This window comes from Antechinus flavipes, chromosome 2 (genome assembly GCF_016432865.1).
Source record: "Antechinus flavipes isolate AdamAnt ecotype Samford, QLD, Australia chromosome 2, AdamAnt_v2, whole genome shotgun sequence".
NCBI classification, from domain to species: Eukaryota; Metazoa; Chordata; class Mammalia; order Dasyuromorphia; family Dasyuridae; genus Antechinus; species Antechinus flavipes.
The window spans coordinates 18,954,444-18,980,718 of record NC_067399.1 but is presented as its reverse complement, the minus strand read 5'-3'; the positions used below and the strand labels follow the sequence as shown (position 1 = coordinate 18,980,718).

Here is a 26,275-nt window from a genome sequence, read left to right as displayed (position 1 = left end):
AGACACTGAGCAGTGAAAGTGTCAGTACCCCAGGACAAAGCCCACCAGGGAACTGTTTGTATTAGCAGCTGACCAGCAAGTAGTCCCACCCAGAACGGAAGTGTCTCTGCTCTGGAAGCAACGTCACACTGCGGAAGTTTTATTGCCCCAGACCGAGCCCCTCACTGTGCAGATTTGTAACTGCCCTGAGCAAACCCGTACTGTGGAATGTGGCTGCAGAGCTGTGTTCTGTGCTGAGTCCTTCACTTCCAGTTTTGGGTGGGTGTAGCCAGATCCTGTTAGGTTTTGGCATTTTTTACTGTACTTTCTGCCTTTGGCTTTAATTTCTCTGCTGATCGCTGTTTTACAACCAAGGCAGAACAATCAGCCTATGCTAGAGTCATCTCTGTAACTTTCTAACCACAGTGGCCATCCCTTTTCCCATTAGCTCTGTTTGCTAATCTTCCCTATTTCCCTGCCTGTACTGGTCTGTTCCTGCCCCTCAGAACAAACTTTTCCTGGTGATCTTCCAGATTATCTTCAGCTGGTGAGTTGTTGTACTTCTAATTCTCATGGGTTTTACCAGCCAAGTGCTATTTTTGAGGCTGAATTTAATAATTGGTTGTGAGGTTATGAAAGGAGCTAAAAAAGTTGGATGTGCCTTCTCCGCCATCTTGGCTCTGCCCCCAATAGATATTTATTAAGTACATAATATATGCCAGACACTATGCTAAACAGTGGGGATACAAAGAGAGACATAAAACAGGCCCTGTTCTTGAGCAATTTACAATCTAATGAGGAAGACAGCAAACAACTATATCTAACTAGTTATGGACAGAAAAAAAATATAAGCCCACAAGGGGAAAATACTAAGATGAAAAATGTCAGGAAACACTTCCTTTAGCAGGTGAGATTTTACCTGAGACTTGAAGGAAGCCAGGGAAACTAGTAGGTAGAAGAAAGAAATTGGGAATAAGGAAGGAATTAAGAAAGAGAGACTAAGAGAGAGAGAGAGGGAGGGAGAGGGGAAAGAGAGAGAGAGAGAGAGAGAGAGAGAGAGAGAGAGAGAGAGAGAGAGAGAGAGAGAGAAGAAAGAGAAAACATTCCAGGCATTAGAGCCAGAGGATAAATCAATAAATCAATCCATAATTTTTAGGGCTTCCTAATTTCTGAGGTTTAAATGCTTTTATTGACAACTTTCCTTGCCTTGCCTTCCCTTTCTTTTCCCTCCCTTCCTTTCCCTCTTTCTTTTCCTTTTACTCCCTTCCATTCCCTCCCTCCCCTTCCATTTCCTTCTCTATTTTCCTTTCTCAAATGCTGGCAGCCTCCCTTATATTGTCTGACACTTTCCCCTTTCAAGAAGAAGACAAAGGTGGAGGCTGGTAATTGGAGAAGCAGTGAGCCATGAGGCCTTCCGCCTGCAGGGCCACTGTGGCTTCTCTGTGCCAGGCCCCGACTGAAAGATTGTGCAACACCTTGAATAAACACTTCCTCATGTAGGGGCAGAAGCAGGCTGAGTCGGAGCTTCTCTTCTCTCTCATGTGGGAGCCCCATGGGAGCAGCCCTACCTGTGTCCTGGGGAGCTGAGCTAAACTGAGCTGAGCCAAGCCAAACCAAGCCAAGCCAAGCCAAGCGGAGCCAAGTCAGGCGGGTCGGACTGGGCAGCTGGGCAGTATGCTCCCCGGGCTACTGCTGGCCACAGTCGGTATCCTTATGCAACTGCCAGGTAAGCTCATTGTCAGGGTTTGTGGCCCTTGGGACTGGCTGGGGAGCAAGTTTCTCCTCCCGTAATCTTTCCTTCCTGTCCTTAGGATATATACCAAGAGCTGGAAGGGATTTAGAAGCTGTCTAATTCTTTATTTTACAAATGAGCAAACTGAGGCAGGGCACAAAGGTAGTCAGTGTCTGAGATGGAGTTTGATTCTAGTATCCTGTTCACTACATCATACTACCTTGGTGTTCACAGCATGGGTTTTTTTTTTTTTTTTTTTAAAGCTAAAAGACGTTGATTTTGGCTATCACAAATCAGTATTAGCAAAGCTGCAAGAAGCTTCTCATCCAAAAACCTAACCAATAAATGTTCATCAATTCAACCTTGCTCCTCATCAAGGAGAAGAATGTCACTGTCACTGAAGGCTAAATCAGAGTTGCTATTTCCCAGGATTCCAGTTGGAGAAGGGACCTCTTAGGTCATCTAGTCCACACCATATCTGATGATAATCCCCTCTGTAACACTCTCAAAAAACACCTCCAGACCTGAAGATCTTCAGACTAGGAAGCTGGGACTTTTAAAAATTAAATTTCCAGGGTTCCATCATAGTCACTCTGCTTAACTGAAGACCCTCAAGAATAGAACTTGTGAGTGTTCAGAGATCCCCACTACAATATCCCAGATGAGTGGTCATCCATTCAGCCTCTGCCTGAAGGCCTCCAGTGAGGTTCTCTTCAGCCAACTTAATGTTTTATATAGTATGTGTGTTTTCAGTGTGTTTCACTATTTCTATCAGTGTGATACTTGGGTTGCTTAGCCCACAGTCCAGGAAGATCACTTTGCTAACAAAGGGGAGCTAACAAAGCTATGATTTCTGCAGGGGTCCTCGAACTACGGCCGTGGGCCAGATGCAGCAGCTGAGGACGTTTATCCCCCTCACCCAGGGCTATGAAGTTTCTTTATTTAAAGGCCCACAAAACAAAGTTTGTTTTTACTATAATATGGCTCTCTAACAGTCTGAGGGACAGTGAACTGGCCCCCTATTTAAAAAGTTTGAGGACCCCTGCTTTAGAGGATAAAGAAGTAAGCTTTAAATCACTAAGATCTGGGTTTAACTGTTGACACTGACAATTACTAGGTCTTTGATGATGGACAGATCATTTAGCTTCTGTTCCCTCAACTGTAGAATAGAGATATTAATTCATTATAACCCATTACTCTAAAAACAGCTTTGCTTTATATTATTGATATTCAGCTAGACAAGTTAGAAATCACAGGCAAAAATGGGGGAGGAGGGAGATGAGAATATTTAAAGAAATGGTAGTGTGTGTGATAGAAAAATGTAAATAATCCATAAATTTAGGTCTAGAGATGGAAGGGACCTCATGGCAATCAATTTGATTCCCTCAACCATCCCCATGTTACAATTTCAAATCTAATTTTGATACTGTTTGATCTTGAAGAAGTTATATCATTTCTTTGTCCATTTCTTCCTCTGAGAAGTGAACAAATGCTCAACCTCCTTTTAATGTCCTTCTAGATCCTAAGACTGACCTGGTTAAATCATTTCATGTTTATAAAATATTATGGCATCATTTAGCAGAGGTGATTTTAATATGAAACTGATAATTGATCTTCTGCCACCAATTTGAAAAATTCAATATAAGGTCAAGCAATGTTCTAGTCACTTAAGTGTGTTCAGCATCCTTTGTATATTTACTGAAGGGTAGGGATTAGAGCTGAACTTCCAAATGAGGAAACTCACTCCACTAGTGCAGATGCTGTATTTTTTTTTTTTTTTGTACTTATAGTCATAGGGAGTTGTCAGGGGGAACTGAGGCTAGATGTCGACTCCAAGGCTGATTCTCTCTTTTACTCGGCCCTTTTGATTTTCTTGCAATGGGTACCTTAGTGAAGGATGTGTGTGTGTTTATGAGTTAAGTCAAAAATACAAGTATATCTAAGAGGAATGAAGGAGATACTCATTGTAGATAGGGAAAGAGTGTTGTAAAAGTCTTGAATTTGAATCCTGGCTCTGCCCTTAATTAGCTCCGTGACCTCCACCAAGCCACTGCCAAAGGAAATGATTCATTACTATGGTCTCCAAATACCCTTCCATGACACTCAGAATCACTACATGTACATGGACAACTTCTGCTCCACGTCTATATGGTATTCCTCATACGCGACTTATTCTGTATAGTTCCCATGCCTGTGGATGGGCTGTCTCCTCAACTCACCCACTTAGAATCCTAGGCTTCCTTCAAGGCTCTCATCACAATGGATCTTCTGCACCAGTCCTTTCCTTGTTCCCCCATTCCAGTTGTTGGTGCATTCCCTATCCTCTGAGTTCATCTCCCATTTACTTGGTATCATGTATGCATATATTTATATTCATGTGGTCGCCCCTTTGCAATGCAAGTTCTTTGAAGGTAGGGACTTTCCCTCCCTTTGCTTTGGAGGTTGTTGTTCAGTCATGCTTGATTTTTTTGTCATCCCATTTGAGTTTTTTTTTTTTTTTTTGGTAAATATATTAGACTTGCTTCCCATTTCCTTCTCTAGCTCATTTTATAGATAAGGAAACTGAGATAAACAGAGTTAAGTGACTTGCACAGGGTCACATAGCTAATATATGTTTGAGGTTGGATTTGAACATTGGGCGTCCTGATTCCAGATCTACTGCACCTCCTAGCTGCCCACACCAGCATGGTGTTTGGTGCTTTATAAAAGCTTGTGGATTGACTCATCACAGACCAGAGACCATCTAGTCAGAAACATCTGGAGCCCAGGTCTCACTTGGCCCACGCTGACTGACTGTGTGGTTGAGATGAAAACACATCACCCAGGGCCCCAAAACTTCTCTAAGAGCAGAAGTTAGAGCTTGACCATTGCCTGCCCCAGAGAAGAGAGTGACCATCCTAGAAATTTCCTTTACCTGAAAAGGCATTGTTTGTGTATTATAAACTGAAAATGGCAACCCATTGGTCCTCAAAGAAATTCAAACCTCATTACTTCCCAAAGCCACTTATTTCACTTTCAGGTAGCTCTTATTATTAGGACATTCTTTTCCCCCTCCCCCCCCATCTCCAGGCCAGAACTCATCTTGACAATTTATGGCCACTGTTCCTACCTCTGCATTCCCCCAACCCCCATGCTGAGGGCAAGCAGAACAAAGGTAATCCCAATATAGCTCAGAACAACAGGAAAAACCTGAATTCCTAGAGGATTTTCCAAGTGCCTTCTTCTCAACAACTCTGTGACAAGGATAGTGATTGACTTGTACATTCAGTTTTCAGACGTGGAAACTGAGAGCTTCATGTGACTCTCCAATGAGTTTCCTACAGTTCATAAACAGCATTGCCAGGAACTAAATTTAGGGGTTCTGACTGAACACCCAGTTGTTTTTCTGCTTTATCATGTTTTCCTTGATGGAATATTTGACAGGTGGTGGGATTCCACTGAATTCCCAAGATATTCCCACCTGCATCCCAATTTGAGGCCCTTTTCCCACACAGAACAGAGGGGAAGATAATTCTTTTTCCAACTTTACTAAAGTCTATCAGGGGTCCTCAAAATTTTTAAATAGGGGGCCAGTTCACTGTCCCTCAGACTGTTGGAGGGCTGGACTATAGTAAAAACAAAAATTCTGTTTTGTGGGCCTTTAAATAAAGAAACTTCATAGCCCTGGGTGAGGGGGATAATTGTCCTCAGCTGCCGCATCTGGCCCGTGGGCCATAGTTTGAGGACCCCTGGTGTAAATGATAAAGCTGGAATGCTTAGCTGAGAGTCTGTGGGGTATGGGGGATGCGGAAGAGACACAAGGAGATCTGGATTTACACCTGAATTGATTCTGACTGAAAGTCTAGTTTCTCAGTCACTTGTCAGAATGACTGCCTGAGTGACTTTAGATGGGTCACATAAGCCCTCAGCACTCCAACTGTTATTTAGTTGTTCATTCATGTTCAACTTTTTCTTGACTTTTTTTGGCAAAGTGATTTGCTATTCCCTTTCTCAATGTGTCCCCTTTTTACAGATGAGGCAAATAGGGATAACGTGCCTTAGGGACACACAACAATTAAATGGCAGGATTCAGATTTGAACTCAGATCTTCCTGAATCTGGGCCCAATGCTCTATTCACTGCACCAATTTGCTACCCCTTAGTATTTCCAGTGACTCTCTAAGCTTATAAGTGACACACAGAGTGTCAATCTGCATCAGGAAAAGGAATTTCCATACTGGGCATCTCATCGAAATTAAATGACACGTACCCCCTTCCCCATTCAGCAACCCCCACCCACAACAAAAAGGAAAGGACCCATGGAAGCTTTGTGCACATTGGACAAGTTTATTCTGACCCCATTGCCTCCTCCCATATCCTTTGAGGAGGGAAAATCAGGCCAGATGTTTGGAAAGTACTTTGCATTCCTCAGAGAGATAAAAGGACTTTTGGGATTTCATTAAAGGAAAAGATACAAACAAACATTCATGATGCTGACAGAGAGAGAGAGAAAGAGAAAGACAGAGACAGAGAGGAAGATAGAGAGAAGACAGGGAGAAAGAGAGACAGCGAGAGAAAGAGACAGAGAGACAGAGAGAGAGAAAGATAAAGAGAGAGACAGAGAGACAAAGAGAGTAAGAGAGAGGAGAGAGAGAGAGAGAGAAATACAAAGAGAGAGAGAAATACAAAAAGAGAGAGAAAGAGAGGGGAGGGAAATGGATTAGATGAGAGAAAGGGGATGGAAGGGAGGGAGACACAAAGAGACAGAGACAGAAACCAAGAGAAACAAACAGATTGACAGAGAAACAGAAAGAGACAGAAACCCAGAAACAGAGATACACAGACAGAAAGACCAAAATACAGACAAGGAAACAGAGATATAGATACATAGAGACAAAAGTAACCAAGAGGTATACACAGAAAGAATGAGAAAGAACTAATGAGAGAGAACAACAAAGATTAAAGGACAAGTGAAGGTGGAGAGGGAAAAACTGAGAGGAAGAGATAGAGCAGGGAAGGGCAGAAGGAGAGAATGATAGTAAGATAGATAAATAAAAGAGGGATGAAAAGAAAAGGGCATTAGAGAAAAAAGAAGTGAGAGGAAAAATGGGTAAAAATGGGAGAAAAGATGAGTAAAGAGAGGAAGAGAGAAATACAGTAAATGTATTCACTATATCCTAGTATGATGAATCCTATGTAAATATTCATTTTATGTCCACTAGGATAGAAATTATTTCATTATTTGTCTTTACATCCCCAGTGTGTAAAACAGAACCTAGCATATGGTAGTTCTTAATGTTTATTTCTTGTCCTGTGATTTTACCAAGGTGACAGATCCCAATCAGTAGCTTCTCTATTTTCTAAAACTGTTCTCTCTGTGAACAAGGTGAAAAACTGATGTTGCCCTGGATTAAACTCTTCCAGCATCTCATCCTTGCTGCTCTATCATGACTAATTATCTCACAGAGTTGCCTGAGATTCAGAAAGATGAAGTCATTTTCCCCATGGTTGCGTAGCTAATAAGTTTCAGAAGCAGGTTCTGATGTCGCTATCTTGCTGCCAAGTTCAGCTCCCTGTCCATGCCGCCATATTGTCTATTGGTAATGAATTCTCCAAGAGAGCTTAGGTTTTATAGCAGAGACCATCGGTCTCAGGAAGATCTGAGTTCAAATTGTGCCTCAGTTACTCTCTGGTTCTGTGACCTTGAGCAAATCTCTTAGTTTCTCAGCCTGTTCCCTCAGCTGTAAAATGGGGATAACATTCACATTTACCACACAGGATTATTGTGAGAATGAAATGAGTTAATGTTTGTCTCTATCTCTTTGTTTTTTGATCTTTCTGCCTCTGTCTCTCTGTAAAATGCTACATGAATATAAAGTCTAGATAATAATGATAATAACAATTATCATTATTATGCATTGCACTATTTAATTCAATCACAAAGGCAAACAAATAAAATAATAAGAGTTTTTGATTGGAAACTTATTATATTATTATATAAATAAATTAATATTAAATATTATTATTATTATTTTGTTTGCCTTTGTGATTGAAACCACTTAGGTTTATGAAGGATGCCCAAACAAGCTCTGTATAGGGTAAATAGAAAATGATCACCAAAATTAAAAACAGTTTCCTGAAGAAAATGGCATTTTATTGGGACTTGGAAGAAGCCAGGGCAACCAAAAGGGAGTGAGAGCATTCCAGATAGTGAAAATGGCCTGGAGCCCGTTGATGGCATGGAATAGCAAACAAACCCATGTCACTTAATTAAAGAGTGTGTGGGGGAAAGTATGAATAATAGAAGAACACAAGTATGAATAATAGAAATATAGTGGAAAAGGAGCTGGTTATGAAGGACTTTGAGCACCAAAGAGAGAATTTTATATTTAATTCTGAAGGTGATAAGGAGCCACTAGAGTTTATTGATTGAGGGGTACCAAGATTATATTTACCCTTAAGAAAAATCACTTTAGGAGCTGAATAGAGGTAGACTGGAGGCAGGAAGCCTGGAGGCAAGCAGATTAAGCCTGGGTAGCTCAGATATGAGGAGATGGGGACCTGCACCAAGGTAGTGGGCTGAATCCTAGGAAAGAAGAGGAAATAAGAACAAAATAGAGAAGTCACTGACCTTGACAGGCATATTCTACTGAGAGAAGAAGGGTCCTTTCTCTCTCAGCAATTTGGAGACATCTAAGCCTTACTCTAAAATGAAACAGATCAATTCTGAACTGAGACTTACAGTCATGGAATCAAAGATCCAAATTTCATAAAAGGAAGAGATTTCACTGAAATCAGCAACAACGTTATATGATGATCGATTCTGATTGACATGGCTCTTTTCAATAATGAGATGATTCAAGTCAATTCCAATGATCTTATGATGGAAAGAGCCATCTGCACCACAGAGAGGGCTGTGGGGACTGAATGTGGATCACAACATAATCTTTTCACTTTTTTATTGTTTGCTTGTATTTGGTTTTCTTTCTCATTTTTTTCCTTTTTGATCTGATTTTTCTTATGCAGCATGATAATTGTGGAAATTGCACATGTTTAACATATATTGGATTGCTTGTCATCTCAGAGAAGAGATATGGAGGAGGGAAGGAAAAAAAATTGAAACACAAGGTTTTGCAGAGGTGAATATTGAAAAATATCTATGCATATGTTTTGAAAATTAAAAAAAAATTAATAAAACAACAATAACAAAAAGATTTCAGTGTCATTTCACAGATGGAAATATTGACGTGAAGCTAATGGAAGTGATTACCCCTCCCCCCCAGTTCACATAACAAGCAAGGAGGACTTCTAGATTTAAAATCAGATCCTCTGACTCAAAATTGTAGGGTATTTTTGATTGCATAGTCCTACTTCTCATACAGAAATATGAATATTTTTCATCCCCAAACTTAACCACTTTTGGACTTTTAAATTTAGTAACTTAACTAGAAATGACTTTAAATACTTTTTAAAATAATGGAATGTCCATTCAGCATCAACTATAGAGAGCTGGTTTTAGGGACAAAGAGACCTCCCCTTCAAGTCCTTCTCCTCATATCAACAAGCTGTGTCACCATGGAGAAGTCCCCTAACTTCCCAGAGAAATTCTTTTGACTAGAAATTATGGAAAAGTTACTAATCTGGATAAGTGAAAGGAAGTCCCACATCAGGGAGTTCCCCATGGTGATGAAATTATGAGTCGGTATTGTCATATCTAAAAACATTAACTGTACTTCACCAATTAAATATTTCATTCAACTGGCCTCTGCCTCATTGTCTCCAATGCACATCCAGTAAACATGAGTTCTGTGGGAAATTCTGGAGGGTGAGAAAGCAAGAATTAAAATGAATTAGGGGACGAGTATTATGTTACACACTGGATTTGTGTAATCCCAGGATGGCAGTTACTTGTGTTTGTTCTGCTTGCTTCAAAATAATTAACTTGGACTTATTCAGCTGGGAAGAAGCTAAACTGTCATGTAGCATAAGGAGACAGGAGCTAAACAATATTTAAGGGCATGGGGAGTTACTGGAATCAACACTAATTGCCTCGTGTCCAAAGTCCTTTCTTTTCAGTGTCTTCCTTCGATCCAGAAAGTTGGTGTATTTGAAGGGAAATTCAATATGGCTCGTTCACAAAAATGCTGTTTAATAATAAAATTGGGTTGTTCCCCAATACCTAAGAAAGATGGTTTGTCAAAGAACAAATTCATCTTCTCTCATTGTACATGGCCTAGACATGGAAGGTTTGAATCCTTTTGAATTTGTTAGCTATATGAGCCTGAGCATCATAAAGTTTTTCTGAACCTCAGTTTCCTTATTTGTAAAAGGAGGATAATTCTAGTTTTTCATGAATTTGTGGGGATTGGATGAAATAATGTATTGGAGACATCTTGGAAAATTTTCATGCTCTTTGTCAGATTTCTTTATGGATGAATTTCTTTCTTTGCCCTCAACCAATTCAACAATTGTAAACTCTAGAGAAAATTACATTAGATTGAGGGGGGAGGGGGAAGAGTGGGTTGGCATCCTACCTGTGATAACTACAAGTTGTATGACTGTAAAGAAGTCATTTAATGCTCAATTTCCCCCTCCATAAAATGAGGACAATTCATAACTCCTATAATCCCTCCAACAAGGCTTATTGTGAGTCTCAAATGAGGTAATAAATGCAACGTGTTTTGCAAACCTTGGAGTGCTATGTAGATAATGATCAAATGTTCAGAGATCCAGGTCTTGGAGGAATCTCAGCCCTGAGAGGTGGGGTTCAAATGTTGGAGTTCTTGTTCTTCTCAAAACACAGCTGGTTTAGCTTAGAGCCCTCCGAATATCTCCAAATCCAAGGGTTTTGTCCTTTAGACTCTGCCTCTGCTTTCTTCAGCCTCCAACCAACACAGAGATGGAATGAATCTCTTGTCTCCTTCACTTGGGGCTCGGCTAGCTTTCTGGTGAGTCTTTCAGACCAGCTTGGTCTCAGTGGGGGAAGTGCAGTAGCCCAGTCACCAACTACAATGGTGTGAGATGAAGATGAATCTGGTTGTCCACTGAACTCTCAACTCGTAACTTTTTCCTCTGAAAACTCTTCTTCTGCCACCAGCCAGCCAAATGGAAAATATTCTGGAATAGATCTCTCATCACTGGCCTTATATCTGACTCTTCTGAGAGAATGGGATTATGGGTTTTCTCCCATAGTGCTCTCTGGCCCTAAGAGCTTTAAGGGAGGTGTGAATTCACAAAGTTACAAAGTTTACTTTGTGAATCTGGCAAACTTGTGAACTCCGATGAGTAAACACAAGCATTGTACTAATTAGTCCTACTTAGTACCTTGTTTCAGGTTCTGGCCCAAAACATCTTCTTGTAAGATCAAATCAATAATCTACCAACTCTAATGAATTAGCAGTTTGTAAGGATTCCAACAATCTAGTTTTATATACTCATTTTATAGATGAAGAATTGCAGCTCAGGGACGTTAATGACTTGCTCAAGGCCATATAGTTAGTAAATAGCAGACCTCAGAACTGAACTTAAGTCACTTGTTTTAGGAAGTAGGGTAGTGGAATGGCTAGAATCCTGGATTTGGTTTTAAAACATATGGTTTGAATCTTGCCTCAGATACTTCCTAGCTGTTTGATCCTGAGCAAGTAAGTCTTTCTGGACCTCAATTTTCTCACCTGTAAAATGAGTTGGTTGGACTCAATAACCTCACTTCTCTCAATTGTTAGTTCTATGATTTCTAATGGAGTACATTTTCTGGTGTTCCATGTTATCCTTTAATTGTTAATATCATCCACATTAGCCTTCCATTAACATGGAAGTTTTATGCATTAGAATTGGAAAAAAATTCAGTTAGAAAAATTACCATGGAGGAAACATTTACTGATCCTCCCACAATCAAAAAATCTCATTATCTGGACTGGTTGCATTCCAGACATAATGATGGTTCATGAGCAGTCCGGATAATGAGATTTTTTGATTGTGGGAGGAGCAGTAAATAACCACTTCTGCCTTTGTAACTTGAGACAATACAATTAAACTCCTTGGGCCACAATAACTTCATCTGTAAGATGAGGGACTTAGTTTATATGGTCTCTGAGATGCCTTTCAAATAGAAATCTATAATAAAGCTTTCCTTGCCTAAAACATTATGAAAGAGGGTTCCTTTTCCTATATAGTTGGGTTTTAGATGGAATATCCCCACATGTGGTATGTATTGTTAGAACCCTTACAAAGTGTTAGGTCATTAGAGTTGATAGAGACAATAATTATCTAATTTAGCATGATTCAGTATGATTGATCTGATCCTACAAGGAGATGTTATGGGCCAAAACTTGAAGCAAGGTACTGAGTAGAAATGATAGAAACAATGCTTGTGTTTACACCTTTAGAGCATTCATATAAGCAAGAAGCTCTTAGGGCCAGAGAGCACTCTGGGAGGAAACCCATAATCCCACTCTTGGATCCCACAATCCCACTCTCGGAGAAGGAACATAAATAGAGATTCAGTGAGCTAGTCAAGTCAGTTCAGGAGAAACCCTCTTGGAGGTGCAACCAGATTCATTCATCCCACCATGGTGGCTAGGTTCCTGCACTTCCCTCACTAAGGCCAAGGCTGGTCTGAAAGGCTCTCCAGAAAGTTGCCCAGCCCCAGGCAAGGAGACAAAAGATTCATTCCATCTTCCACCTTTGTGCTGGCTGGAGGCTAAAGGGAGTAGAGGCAAAGGACTAGCGGCAAGAGCTCTTGAAACCAAGGAAAGAGAAGGCCTCCAGAAAACTAGCCAAGCCCCAAGTGAAGAAGATAAGATTTTGGAAGAGACAGTAAAATACTGTACTTTAATCCCTGGCTGCATTTGGGGTGATTATTGATCTGAACTGATACTAGGGCTACCTCCCCAAGAAACCTGCTCCCAGAGAGAACCATCATATATTATAAAAAAGAAGAACACCACTCTCTCTATTTTTTACTCTCTCTATTTGCTTCTGGCTTATAATCTTATTTTTTCATCATTCCAGAACATCTTGTTCTCCCCCCTCCCCCCCCCCCCCATCCAGATCCCATTGGGTAGCCCAAGGACCAAGTAAAAGTAGACATGGAGAATTCTTCCATTCTACCCTAACCCTTTAGATCACCCAAATTACAGTGGATACCCAAAAGCAGGTGGTGAAGAGCAGGTCTGAAAAACTCCTTACTTATTGAAGTACTTGTCATATTGTTGTTATATTGATTTACTTGTGTCTGCCTCTTTGCAATCCAGTTTGAGGTTTTCATGGTAAAGCTACTGGAGTGGTTTGCTATTTGCTTCTCCAGCTCATTTTACATACGAGGAAACTGAGACAAACAGGATTAAGTGATTTGCCCATCTAGTTTGTAAGTATATGAGGCCACATTTAAATTAATGAAGATGAGTCTTTTTGACTCAAAGCCTGGAGCTCTGTGCACTGATCCATGTAGCTACCCAGACACATAATAATGTTTAAAAAAAAAAACATTTAAAATAATTTATCCCAGATTCTAAGATAATTACTCTGTTCTGATTTTTAAAAAAAAATACTAGAATTACAGCATCTCTAAATTCGTGTCCCAATTCATTATATATCAATTTTTAAATAAATTGGAAAAAACTTCTTTTCAAATAAATTTTCACTCATCTGGTTCAACAATTAATCCCCTAATTTCTTCGGATCAAATAAATTTAGAGATCACTGAATATGTAATTTTTGATGACAATGTGTCAACTGTGAAACTAGCCATTACTGCAGATAGTTACTTCTTAGGTCTTGTAGCACTGTATATAACAGTATATAACAACTGAATAACAATTGTATAACAATTTGGTTCTCTTAAGATGGTAGCCAAGGTGTTTTTTTTTTAAATTTTTTTTTTAATACGATAAGAACTCAAACACAGTTTTTTTAGAATTTTTTTTTTTCTTTTCTTTTTGGTCTGTTCATCTCTGACAGTTAAATCACTGTGTCTATCAAGAAAAAAAAAATTCTCTTAGTCTTTTTTCTTCATTCTCTCATAATCTTTTTCTAGCCATAATAATTAAAACATACTCCAGAATGAAGATAATTCAACTGTCTTTATATTCAATTCTCTACTAAAAATATAGTAACTATCTATAGTGTCAGCATCATTTAAGCTGGTATTACATTTCTCCTCATAATTTAAAGTACTTTAGTTTCTTGAAAAATCATCTTGGAGAAAAAAATCCATATTAATATGATTTACAATAAACATAGCATAATGTAAAGCATAAAAAATAACAAGCTAAGACTCTCCAAATATAGATTATAACACATGTACACAGTAAAAACAACATATGAAAAAAGTACCTCACTAGTAATGATGATAATAATGAAATGCAAAACCCCCTCAAGCATAACATTGTATTCACATGTCTAAAAGTACCAAGTGCTCTTAATTATTAAACCATCAATTATATCTGGAGTATAGGGTAAGAGACTAGTCCTGTGATTACATTGGCTTGTGGTACACTCAGATGTGGGACATCTCTTCTAATACAGCTGGGCACCCCTTCTGGAACTTCTGGTCTTAGAGACTGGTTCACAACCCCAAAGTTCTTCAAACTGTCCTTTTAGTTGAATTCTTGATAAGAAAATTGGTACCACCTTCTACAATACATTTATTGATCTGATTCCTTTGATGTTTGCTTCCACTGACCAAGTAATGCATCTCTTCTCAGATGCATTAATCATATATCTGTGGGTATCTGGTTTATGTTTTAAAAAGGCAGCCATTGGGTTTCTCTGATTACATTTAGATTCAGACACTCTTGTTGTGAATTGTTGTGGTCCAACTAATGATGAAGCCAAGTCTAATCTTTTTCAGAGTCTGAGTTGGTTTCCATTCTTGTCCTCCCATTCCAAGGCTAATTCCTTGGCTTAAATCCTATGTTCTTCTTTCAGGGATGTTAACCTTTCAGGTGTCCATCCAGGCCACGGCAGTAACAGAAGATATTTCTGTAACTCTGCTTATTCTGTGTTAGTGGTAATCTTGCATGAAACTGCCCTCCATTTTGGTTTTCTTGGTCTTTGGTTTTCTAAAATAAGATAATTCTCTGGCGTTACCATTTCATGGACTTTTCTATAAACTTTTGTCTTTGAATCTACATTTTTGGTTTTATTTTCTTCCTGTACTTCCATTCAGATATAGGATGGTGGGATTATGGATTTAGACCTGGAAGGTAACTTAAAAAACATTGAGTCCAACCAGTTAGGAAGATTATTTAAGATCATGTCTGGAAGATAGAGTTATAATATAATGTAAAAATTGGAGAAACCCTTTTTTTTTTTTCTAGCATACTTTCATTTCAGAGAAGGAAACTGAGGTCCAGAGGGTTACGAAGATCTAGTTTAGAAGAAACCTTTAAGATCATTTAGGTGGACCCTTTCACTCAATAGAAGAGAAAATTAAGACTCCAAAAGGAAGCTGACCCTTTCCTACCTTCTTCCCCCACACCCTTTTTTTTATTTTATTCCTTCCTAAATTCCATTATTCGGCTCTACCAGCCTCATGCACCATATTCTACCTCCCATTGTTATGTCTTTGTACTGACTCTCCCATACTTGAAATTCCCTGTCCCCTTACCTTTCTGTCTCTTAGTTATTTTTTCTTCATTCAAGATTCAAATTAAATATCACTTGCTGTAGGAGGGCTTTCCTGGTCTTAACCTCCCCTTCCACGTCCATTTTTTAGCATTTTTCCCTCTGAGACAAGACATGTATCTTATATGTGCCCTGTTATTTGCAATCTTATCTCTGATAATCCCTGTCTTGAGGACAGGATTGCTTTTGTTCTTTGTATCCTCAGCACTTAGTACAATGTCTGACACATAGGATGCACTTAATAAATGGTTGTTGACTAATTTAAAGAAGGTCACATGGCCAGTAAGTAGCTGAAACATAATTTAGGCTTAGATTTTATGGCTTTTGACATTAAATTATGGCAGAATGGCTTCCTCTAGGTATCTAATAGTAACATCTGAGTAACAACCACTACATAAATCCAAAGTCTCTTGTGGTGTTCTCTTATTATTTATAATACATGATGATTCTCTGAGCAGGTTTTTTGGGAAGGTTTTCTGGAGGCAACCTTAGTTTTGGTTCAACATAATAATCACCCCAAATACAGCCAGAAGTTAAAATCCAAGTCCTTTATTGTGTCCTTCAAAGTCTTGAGCTTCAGCCCCTAGCTCCCTCAAAATGACTCCAGCCAGCACAAAGGTGGAATATGGAATGACTCTGTCTCTGCCTCCAAGAGTGGGCTTCTGTCCCTGTCCCTGAGAGCTTCTTGCTTATATGGTGTACACCGGGTACACACCAATCATTATATCACTGGGACACCATTATTTGTTGTAGGATTAAATCAATTCTAAACTAGATTTAAACATTGTATCCTCAATTTCACTTAGTATCTTGTTTCAAGTTCTGGCCCATAACATCTCCTTGTAGGATCAGATCAATCATACTGAACATGCTAAATTAGATAATTATTGTCTCTATCAATTCTAATGACAACACTTTGTAAGGATTCCAACAGTCTCTGACCCTCCTCTCCCTCCTTTCATCCAATGGCTTCCAATAACTCAAGGGTCTCTCGGTTTGTTAAAAACTGTGTTAGAAGGAGACATCTTTAATTGACTTGACTAAAGTATTGGGCTGACTATGTTACTCTCTCCTCTTCGAAAAGTTTCTGTGGTTCCCTTTTCCTTCTTGAATATAATGTGAACTCTTCTGATATTGAAAAGCCCTCATCAAGTTGCTCTATTTTGTCTTTCCTCACTGATATTATACCCTGCCCCTCTCATCAGTTCTATTTTCTGCTTCCCCACTGTCCATCTGCGCACCTTTGTTCTCACTTCTACTTGTAAACATGTTATTTACTTGTTTTTGGACATATTATATTTTCCCAATATAATATAAGCTTTTTGGGACAGGTATCATTTATTTTTTTACTTTGAGGTACCATTTTATCTTTGTAGTCTCAGCAAAAGAGAAAAAGAAAAGGAAATGTAGGGGTATCCTCTATAACCTTTTTTAAAAATTCATGTAGACTTATAATTTCATTTCTGTAGTAAGAGTTCCTCAGTATAAAAATTAACGTTACCAAGGAAGATCAGTCCTGCTATTTAAAATCTAACAGAGTTGCTTAGGACACTGAGAGGTTAAGAGATTTGCCAGCAGTAAAATAGCAGTTTGTAGCAGAGATCAAACTTTCACAGGGTTCATCCATTCTCAGGCCATGTCAACTCTATCCACTGAGTCAGGATGCCTCTCTCATAGAAAGTTGAAGATTATGCTTTAAATTAAGGAATTTGTTTTATTTCTTTCTTTATTTTGTATTAGGCTAATTTCTTTTCATTTTCTCATCTCTGCTTCCCCTATTCCAACATAGTATGTATAAGGAAAATTAGGGTATCACAAGAAAATGGAATATGATTTTAAAGTTATGTTTTTTCTGACCACTACCATTTCTGATAAAGTAATTAATGATGATAATAGAATTTATATAATGCTTTAAATGTTTGCAATATTTCCACTTGGTTTTTTATTTGATCCTCATTACAATCCTGTAAAGTAGGTGCTCTGATTGTCTCCACTTTACAGATGAGGAAATTGAGGCAGAGGATTTGAGACTTGCCCCAAATCACATGACATGACTTGTATCTAAAATCAGATCTGAATCAAGATTTGAACTCACCTCTTCCTGACTCCAGGTTAAGCAGTCTATTCCTTATGGCACCCAACTGAATTCCCTTTTCATTTGATTTCTTCTTACATTGACTTTCATGTACTTATTATTTCATTAATTCATTCAAGTATCTACTCTGAATAAAGTCTAAATCCCTTTATACTTTTGAGGTAGCTCATTTCAGCTAGGTGACTTATTTCATTTCTAGGGAAATAATTGTCGCCAGAGACTGTATGGTGTACCATTACCAGTCTGTACTTTGTATTTACTTCTCTCTGTATATGGTGTTTCCTTATAATAAACCACTTAAGATAGGGATTGTTTAATTTTAATCTCTTTATCTCCTAAGAAATGGCACAGTGTTTTTACTTAATCAAAGTTTGAATTGAATTCATCTGAATTAAGGGGAAAAAAAAATTTGACATGGAATTAATTTAGAACTAATTTAAAATCCTATATTTGAAAACTTGATAGCAATGTGAGCTGTTAAGGGCCAGAACTCTTGTACTTGAAACAAGGATTCTTACAAAGTGCTAAGTGGAATTAAAAATACAGTGGTTATCTAGTTTAGCATGGTGATTAATAAGTTCTCTAGTTCAGTACATGTACTTAGGATTTAATATAGTTCTCAAGATTCACACCTATGATAATATAATTAGAATAGAGCATATAAAGCTGGGATAAACTCAGCCTGAGTCAGAGCCAGATTAGACAGAGGACTCAAGGAGGGAGCTCAAGCTCTCAGAGCCAAGGAGACAGATTCATTTATCCCATCTTACACCACTGTGCTGTCAGGGCTCTCCTCCTTCACTTCTCCACTGAAACCAAGACTCTGGAAGGCCTTTAAGAAAGCTAGTCTGGGCCCCAGGCAAGGAAACTAGATTGTGAAAGAGATAATAAAGGATTTGGAATTACCATCGGCTATTTTTGTGGTGATTACTCAACTGAGTAAAAGGAAGGCTGTCCAAAGACCTCCAGAAAACCAAAAAGAACATACAGGGAGCCTCTTGGCAAAATCCTTTATATTGACCACAGCTTCCTCATTTGTGAAATGGGTATAATTTCTTAGATGATACCTTCCTTACAGGGTCATTAAAAGTACTGAATGTAGCAAGTACATCAAGCATTGCAAACATTGGATGGTTACATGAAGATTGATTATAAAAAGGAAATAATGTATTTATGAATTGGGATATTCCAATGTTGCTTCAATAATCTTCCTTCTTATTTTTCCTAGTAAGAGCTGTTGACGAATCCCCTCAGAAAAAGATATTTGATATCATTTATCCACGGAAGCAACATTCCCTACATAAGAGAGATGTGCAGGAAAACCAGAAGCCCCAAAAGCAGGTATGACATCCAGAGGAAATTTCACTGGATTATATTTTTAAAATACATTTTATGATGCTAAATTTTTAGCTAAATATGTTCAAATCAATTACAGACCTCTTGAGGGCAGAGGATGCTTTTGATTTTTCTTTGTATTCTTGGTATTTAATAGTGCCTAAAACATAATAGGCACTCAATGTATGTTTTTTCTTAATTAAATATTTTACTTTTTCCATTACATGTGAAAAATAATTTTAATATATATTTTTAAATTTTGAATTTCAAATTCTTTTCTTCTCTCCTTCTCCTCTTCCCTCATTGAAAAAAACTAGCTGTTTGTCATAGGTTACACATGTGCAGTCATGCAACCGATTGTCTAGTGATTCAAATGCTCATAGGCCGAAAGTCAGGAAAATGTGAATTCAAATCCAGCCTCAGACTCTGGCCTTGAACAAGTCATTTAATCTGTTTCCTCAACTGTGAAATGGAAATATAATAAATAGCACCTATGGGGTTGTTGTGAGCATAAAATGAGTTAATATTTGAAAAGCACTTAATACAAGGGAGCAATAACCCTTACGTGGGGTTCCAAAAGGGAGGAAATTCAATTCGATGAATATTTATTAAGTTCCTACTGTATGTCAGGCATTGTATTCAGAGAGGAGTTTACAACACTAGCATGTAGTAGAAATGTAGAATTGCTATTATATTATTATCATTTAATATCTGTACATATACATATATATGTATATGACATAAAAACAAATCCTCAACATAACTAGAACAAAAAGAAAAAAAAAGAAAATCAGAGTTTTCTTCCTGCCCCAGTGAGACATCAGAGAGGAAATTCAGTATAGGACATTACTAAACATCAAGCTTCCATGATAATAAGTCAATTTTACCTTAAGAACCTTCCCTCAGTCAGTCAAGAAGCATTTATTAAGAGCTTACTAGGAGTCAGGGTCTGTGGTAAGTGATGGGAATACAAATAGAACTAGAGATTTCCACTCATTCTAATGAAATAAACATTTATTTAGCACCTACTATGTGCGCAGCATTGAACTAAAGAGGAAAAGTTAATTCTGTAAATATGTATCAAGTACCTACTATGTGTCAGACACTGTATTAAGAGTGAGAACACAAGGAAAAGCAGAGACATTCTTTATCCTGAAGGAGCTCACAATAGAAGGGGGAGCTAGCACATAGAAGGAAGTTGAAAAATGGGAAGGAGAGGGACCTTTTGGGGAACTGTCATGTGACCTCTCCCTTGGAGACCCATCAAAGAGAAGGATGGAGCCATCTCCTGAAATTGGACGTTATGGAAGGAATGGTCAACCAGAAGGTATGGCTTCAGGAGTAAAGAGTGGGAGCTTCCAGCTTGAAAAAGTTTATTTGTCAAAGCAGACAAAGGCAGGCTGAGTCAGCATCATGGGCAGTCTACAGGGGCATGAAGAGGACACACTTGCCTGTAGGCTCACAAGTGGTAAAGCCAGGCTGTGTCCTGGCTTCCATTTCTGGGGCTTTTCCATTGTCCTCATGTCTGGGATTGAGCAGTTTGGATTTCTGCTGAGAAGTGCTGGCTTAAAACAGAAATCCAAACCACATGAATGACAACAATAGCCACATATTCACAAGCTGTGTAGGAGAGGAAGGTCTCTGTTCGGAAAGGGGCATATAAACTATATTTTGAGGGACTCTAGTAATTCTTCCTGAAATAAGGAAGGAAAGCATTCTAGATCTGCTGTATAAAGGCAAGGTGGTGGGGATTTTCATGAGAAAATATGTATGATGAATAGATTTACTGTAAACAGCCCAGTTCTATAAAACTGTTGCCCTAAAATTTCAACAGCACTATTTTATCATGTCATTCCCCTTCTTAAAAATCTGCTCTGCCTTCCTTTTGTTCCACCTCATAGCTAAGCTCCTTTCTGCCTGGTTTTTTGGATTTTTTTTTTTTTTTTTAATGGCACCATCCCTAGCTATATCTGTGAGCATCCTCTCGCCACACTTTCTATCTCTGGCTCCTATTTATGTTAATTGCTCCAATCAGAATGTGATCTGGATCAGCAGAAGCACTTTCTGGATGCTCATTTATTCAGTAGTTCATTCTAGCTTTCAAGGAATGGGTTGTTAGAATGCAAGCATACACCTGCAGAAAAGATAATTTTAGGAGAACTTGCATATGAGAAATTCTCACAAAGAAGTCAGAAGAAGTGATTGAAGGACACTCTCAAGGACTTTCTAAAGTATTTTAGAATCAATTGTACGACAGTGGAGACACTAGCAAGAAACCACCCAGCATCAATGACTATGTTCTAGTCTTTTCTATGTTCTATGTTATATATGACACATGTTCCACGAGCAAAGCAGAATTGCAATAGCTCAAAAGAAATGAAAGATGGGTACCTTAGAGCCATCTCCACCGCAGATATTCATATTGTGCCCCTCCTATGTTAGAGCTCAAAGGATATCCAACAAAATAGCCATTTATAGTTTCCTATCTTGAGATTCAGGATTCTCTCCCTATAGTGCTAAGCTGCCTTTCCAGACTGATGCATATTACCTCTTTTCATTCACTTTCTATTACACCTAAACTCACCTACTTCTTGTTCCTTGATCTTTGCATAGTCTCTCCTGTCCCTCAGTCTCCTTCACCCCATGCTTGGATGCCCTCTCTGTTTTCATCTTTATCTTTAGGAATTCTTACTTTCCTTCAACTTTCAGCTCCTGTGCAACTTCAGTGGAAACTTTTTTTCTGACAGTCATCTCACCCCAACTGTTAATGTTCCCACTTGTAATATTCTTCTCTAAGATGTAATGTTCTCTGCTCCCAGAGCAGTTCTTGGGAGGCTTCTGGGAGCAGCCTTCGTTTCAGTTCAGTAATCACAAGGGCAGCCAGGGATTAAAGTCCAAATTCTTTATTGTCTCCTTCAAAGTCTTATCTCCTTCACTTGGGGCTCGGCTAGTTTTCTGGAGGCCTTTTGGATCTTGGTTTCAATGTCCTCCACAGGACAGCCTGCCACCACTTCTCTGTCTTCCTTAGTTCTTCTCCTTGACTTCCTTCTCTGGCTTCTGAATCTCCCTGACTGAATCCTGGTTGAGGCTCTTAACTTATATTTGCTTTCTTAAAGGTGTGAATCTTGTAGAACTGTAGTAAGTACTAAGTACATGTGCTGAACTAGAGAACTGTTAAGGACCATGCTAAATAACCATTGTCTCTATCAATTCCATTGACTTAGCACCTTGTTTCAAATTCTGGCCAATAACACCCACTATTTTTTTAAAAAATGACGTTTTTATTTCTATATCTATGTGGTGTATCACCCAGAAGAATATAAGCTCCTTGGAGAGAGGGTCTAATATTCATTTTATTCTTTGAATGTTCAGGGTCTGATCTATCATAGACCCTTGCATAGTAGGTGCTTAATAAATGTTCATGGTATTAAACTGAATAGCTGAATAAAGTCATCAGAGTTATAAGAATGCACATTTATATGTTATTTTAAAATTTGCAAAGAGATTTAAATAAATCATTTTCTTTGACAATAACCTTGTCTACATCTCTATCTAAATCTATATGACAATAGACTATAACAAATATTCTTTCACCTTTCTTTGTATCTCTAGCACTTAACATTGGGTCTGGCACATTATGGGTGCTTAATAAATCCTCAACTGTATTTATATAGATACATCTCTCTTTCTCTCTCTCTCTCTGTCTCTTTCTTTCTCTGCCTCTCTCTCTCTCTCTCTCTCTCTCTCTCTCTCTCTATATATATATATATATATATATATATGTATCTATATATGTCTATATATAGATATCTATATCTATATCTATATATCTACAATTATGTCTACACCTACATCTATACTTAATATTAGAACTCGATTTCTACCTGCAACTGCAGGTGTAACCTACATATTTATCTCTATTTCCAGCTTCATCTTCATCCTCCCTCTCTGTATAATGTCACAAGTATGGCACAGTAGTGTGCTAGTAAAAATTGAAAATTGCCTTTCAAAAAACATGATATATAGCTTATATCAGATTGCTGTCTAGAGAAAGAAATGGTAAAGGAGAAAAAAAATAAATCAAAATATTATAAAAGTAAATGTTGAAAACTAATAAATATCATTTTTAATTTATGCCTGACACAATTTTAAGTTTAATGCATTTTTGATATTTTCTCCATTTTCTTTTTTTCTTCACTTTTTAAAGTCTAGACAATCAGCAAAATAATAAATCAAGTCCCTATTTGTAATGGTTGCTAATTTCCGAAGTGCAAATGGCTATACTGCAAATCTCATGATTTGGCTTTCCTGAGCTTCCACTTTCTTGGGGGTTATCTCATCTCTTTTCTTTTGTAGACTTCTCAGCCACAGTTCCGATTTGTTCATTCTTCTCTTACCTTTATCATTTTCCTTTGAATAGCACATATATCATTTGTCACTCAGGGAACTCCCTGCCCACTTATTTGTTTTGTCTTGCATAGGGTGTGTGACTGTAACAGGCAGTGGATACTGGCACAGGAGGGTTATGGAGAGACGCTTGCTCATTGACATACTAATGCTTGTAAATATTTGCAGGAAAGGTATGAAGATCGGGTGCAGTACGAAATCAACTTAAAAGGAAAAACTCTGATCCTTCATTTGGAAAAAAACAAGTAGGTGCTTTTGGTATTTTTGGTCACATGTCTGCCACAGTTAGGATGGCTCATCTTGGAAGTTCTAACTCTGCTTCTCAGTGTGGATCACTTGCCAATGGATGCATGTATGGCCAAGTTATGCTCATTTGTGGTTGATCATAGAATAACTTGATTTTTATAATCACTCCATCAACAAACACACATTAAGCAAGAACTATACAACACGCTAGGAATGAAAGGCTTCTAGAAGTTTATCTTACATCTACCATAAAGATTTATCAAGGCATCTAGGTGATGCAATGGCTAGAATGCTGAGCTTGGAATCAGGAAGACTCATCTTCCTGAGTTCAAATCCATCCTCTGCATTTACTAGCTGTGTGACCCTGGACACTTAACTCAATTTGTCTCAGTTTCCTCATCTGTAAAATAAGCTGGAAAAGAAATCGGCAAACCACTGCAGTATCTTTGCCAAGAAAGTTTCAAATAAAGTTAAGGAAAATAAGATGTGAGTCAACTGAACAACAAAAGCTTTTTTTCTCAATGAGAACGCTAATTTGTATTTTATGAAAGTGGAAACTTTGGCTTTTGTGGAAAATTCGGGAAAAAATCATGAATATATATTGGAGTTAGGACTTAAATGCAGGTATTCTTGCTTCACAATGTCCTTTCCCTTATCACCTTATCACATTCTCCTTTACTTCTCAAGTACCCAGTGCCAGGAGCTTTCTTTCCAAGTCATACTTGTGTCTGAAGTTTGGGTCACTCAAGCTATAGACCTAATGTAGGATTCAAAGACAATCTGCAGGAATATCATCATAACATTGTACCCTGAAAGCCTCAACTTATGTATTTACAATTAATCGAGGTGTCTAGGTGCTTCAGTGAATAGATGTGGGTCAGGAGTTTAAATCCCGGCTTTGACACTTACTAGATGTCTGACTCTGGGTAGGTCTACCTCTCTTATGTTTACCTCTGTTTCCCCATTTGTAAAATGGGGAATGTAAATGTAAATGTAAAAACCTACATCACAAGGTTGTTTCAAGGATAAAAAATATAATATTTGTAAAGCACATAAATGTATTATATAAATATTAACTGTTATTATTGACAACCAATCAGTAGACAAAATAAGCTTATAGGAAAGCATATATTGCTGAAAACAATAGAGTAAGAATCATAATTACAATGATCTATACCCCCCCCCCCCAAAAAATGACTAGAGCATATTCTCCCCAAAGCATCCATACTAAATACTGTGAGGCACATATATAGGAAATGTATATGGCTAAGGAAAATCATGCCTCTAATACCCAGGAACACATGCTACTTCTCTCTAAATGCAGAATCTTTTGGGGGCAAATTTCTCAGAAAGATTTTCTGGTCCTGCTCCACTCTGAAGTTCAATTTCCAACTCTAGACTATTTCTCTCTTGAAATCATGGTTAGCTCTTTTCTCTGATGCCAGAAGTCACACTCCAAAGGAATTACTTTTCCATGTTTCTACATCTCATTAAAAGTTCTAGCTAATGGAGGCAGGAAGAGAGAAAATTTCATTTCCATTAACCTTTGGTAGCTTCCCAGTAGTCACACTAAACAGAGATGCTTCCTTCCCAAAATATGCTTCAGTTTCTACCAGGGCTGATAAGTTTTTTAAAGGCTTATAAAGACACAAGTAGTTCTTGGTTAATCTATAGCCTGATCCCACTTTCAATTCTATCAGGAAAACATTATTCTTTATAAAAAAATTTAACATATCAGTATTTTTTTTTATATTTTTATTACTATATTAACATCTTTCTTTTACCTGGCTCTTTTGGTGATTTTATCAGCTGGGCTGGGGTCTGAAATCAATAAACCCCTCTATACTTCAAATAAAAATAAGCCAGAGATTTCTTAAATCACTATCCTTGGAGTCCATTCCACTAGACTTTTTAATAGATGAAATCATAGTATAAACGATGGATGGAAAGTATTTGGGGTGAAAAATACCTTCTACAGGAGACATTTCATGGCCGATTATGATCTCTGCCCCTTCCTTACTTAGTGATTCCCCATCTTTAATTATCTTATATCTGCTCAATGTGTTGTGTAAATACCTGTCTCACCCATCAGAACATAAACTCCTTGAGGTAGTGACTGTCATTTTGTATTAGTATTCTTCTCACTCAGGACAATACCTGACACTATATAAGCACTTAATTGGAACTTTTTCATTCACTGATTGTCTCTATAACTTTGAAAAAAATGTCATTTCCTAAGAACTAAGATGGAGCCATCTTATGTCTTAATTACTTTGTAATCAAGTCCTAGTCCCTCAAGAAGATGGCAAATCACTTCATCTTTCTGAACCTCAACTTCTTCATTTATCAAATTAGAACAAAAAAACCCAAAAAAAACAAAAAACAGTTGCCCTAGATGCTTTAAGATCTTGCTGTGAAAAATAAATGGCATGAAACATGTCCTGTAGTCATCAACTATGATCATAAGAAAGGCTTTAACTAGTGAAGTGACTCCATGTACTCTGCTTTCATTCGGAAATTGTTTCACAAATATTCCCTTTTTTTCTCCCAGCATCCCTATGAGGTAAGGAGAGAAAAAAATTTTTTTTTTTTTTGGTCAATCAGGAATACATAGAGTACAAGTGATTAATGTAAGGTCAGAGGATCAGGTAAGGATACAGCCAGGACTGTTGTAAAGGCCTCCAATAAACTTTCTACAAGATTATGATTTATTGTTTGGAGCCATGAAGATGTGAATTCAAATCTGATCTCTAATACTTATGAGTTATATGACCCTGGATAAATCATTAACCCATGTTTGCCTCAGCCTTTTCAGCTATAGCATTTTCATAATAATAACATTTGTTTTTCAGAGTTGTTATGAGGATCAAATGAGTT

At 37.9% G+C, this 26,275-nt stretch overlaps 1 protein-coding gene across 1 annotated transcript in view; it reads left to right on the top strand.

Moving 5' to 3' along the window:
- The first annotated feature begins 1,653 nt into the window (after nt 1-1,653).
- The window catches only part of ADAM28 (ADAM metallopeptidase domain 28), an 83,852-nt gene continuing 59,230 nt past the window's right edge, over nt 1,654-26,275 (top strand). The window contains exons 1-4 of the mRNA XM_051973506.1: nt 1,654-1,705; nt 14,617-14,691; nt 18,639-18,751; nt 23,321-23,397. Coding sequence (XP_051829466.1) covers nt 1,654-1,705; nt 14,617-14,691; nt 18,639-18,751; nt 23,321-23,397 — 317 coding nt within the window. The remainder of the gene's footprint in view (nt 1,706-14,616; nt 14,692-18,638; nt 18,752-23,320; nt 23,398-26,275) is intronic.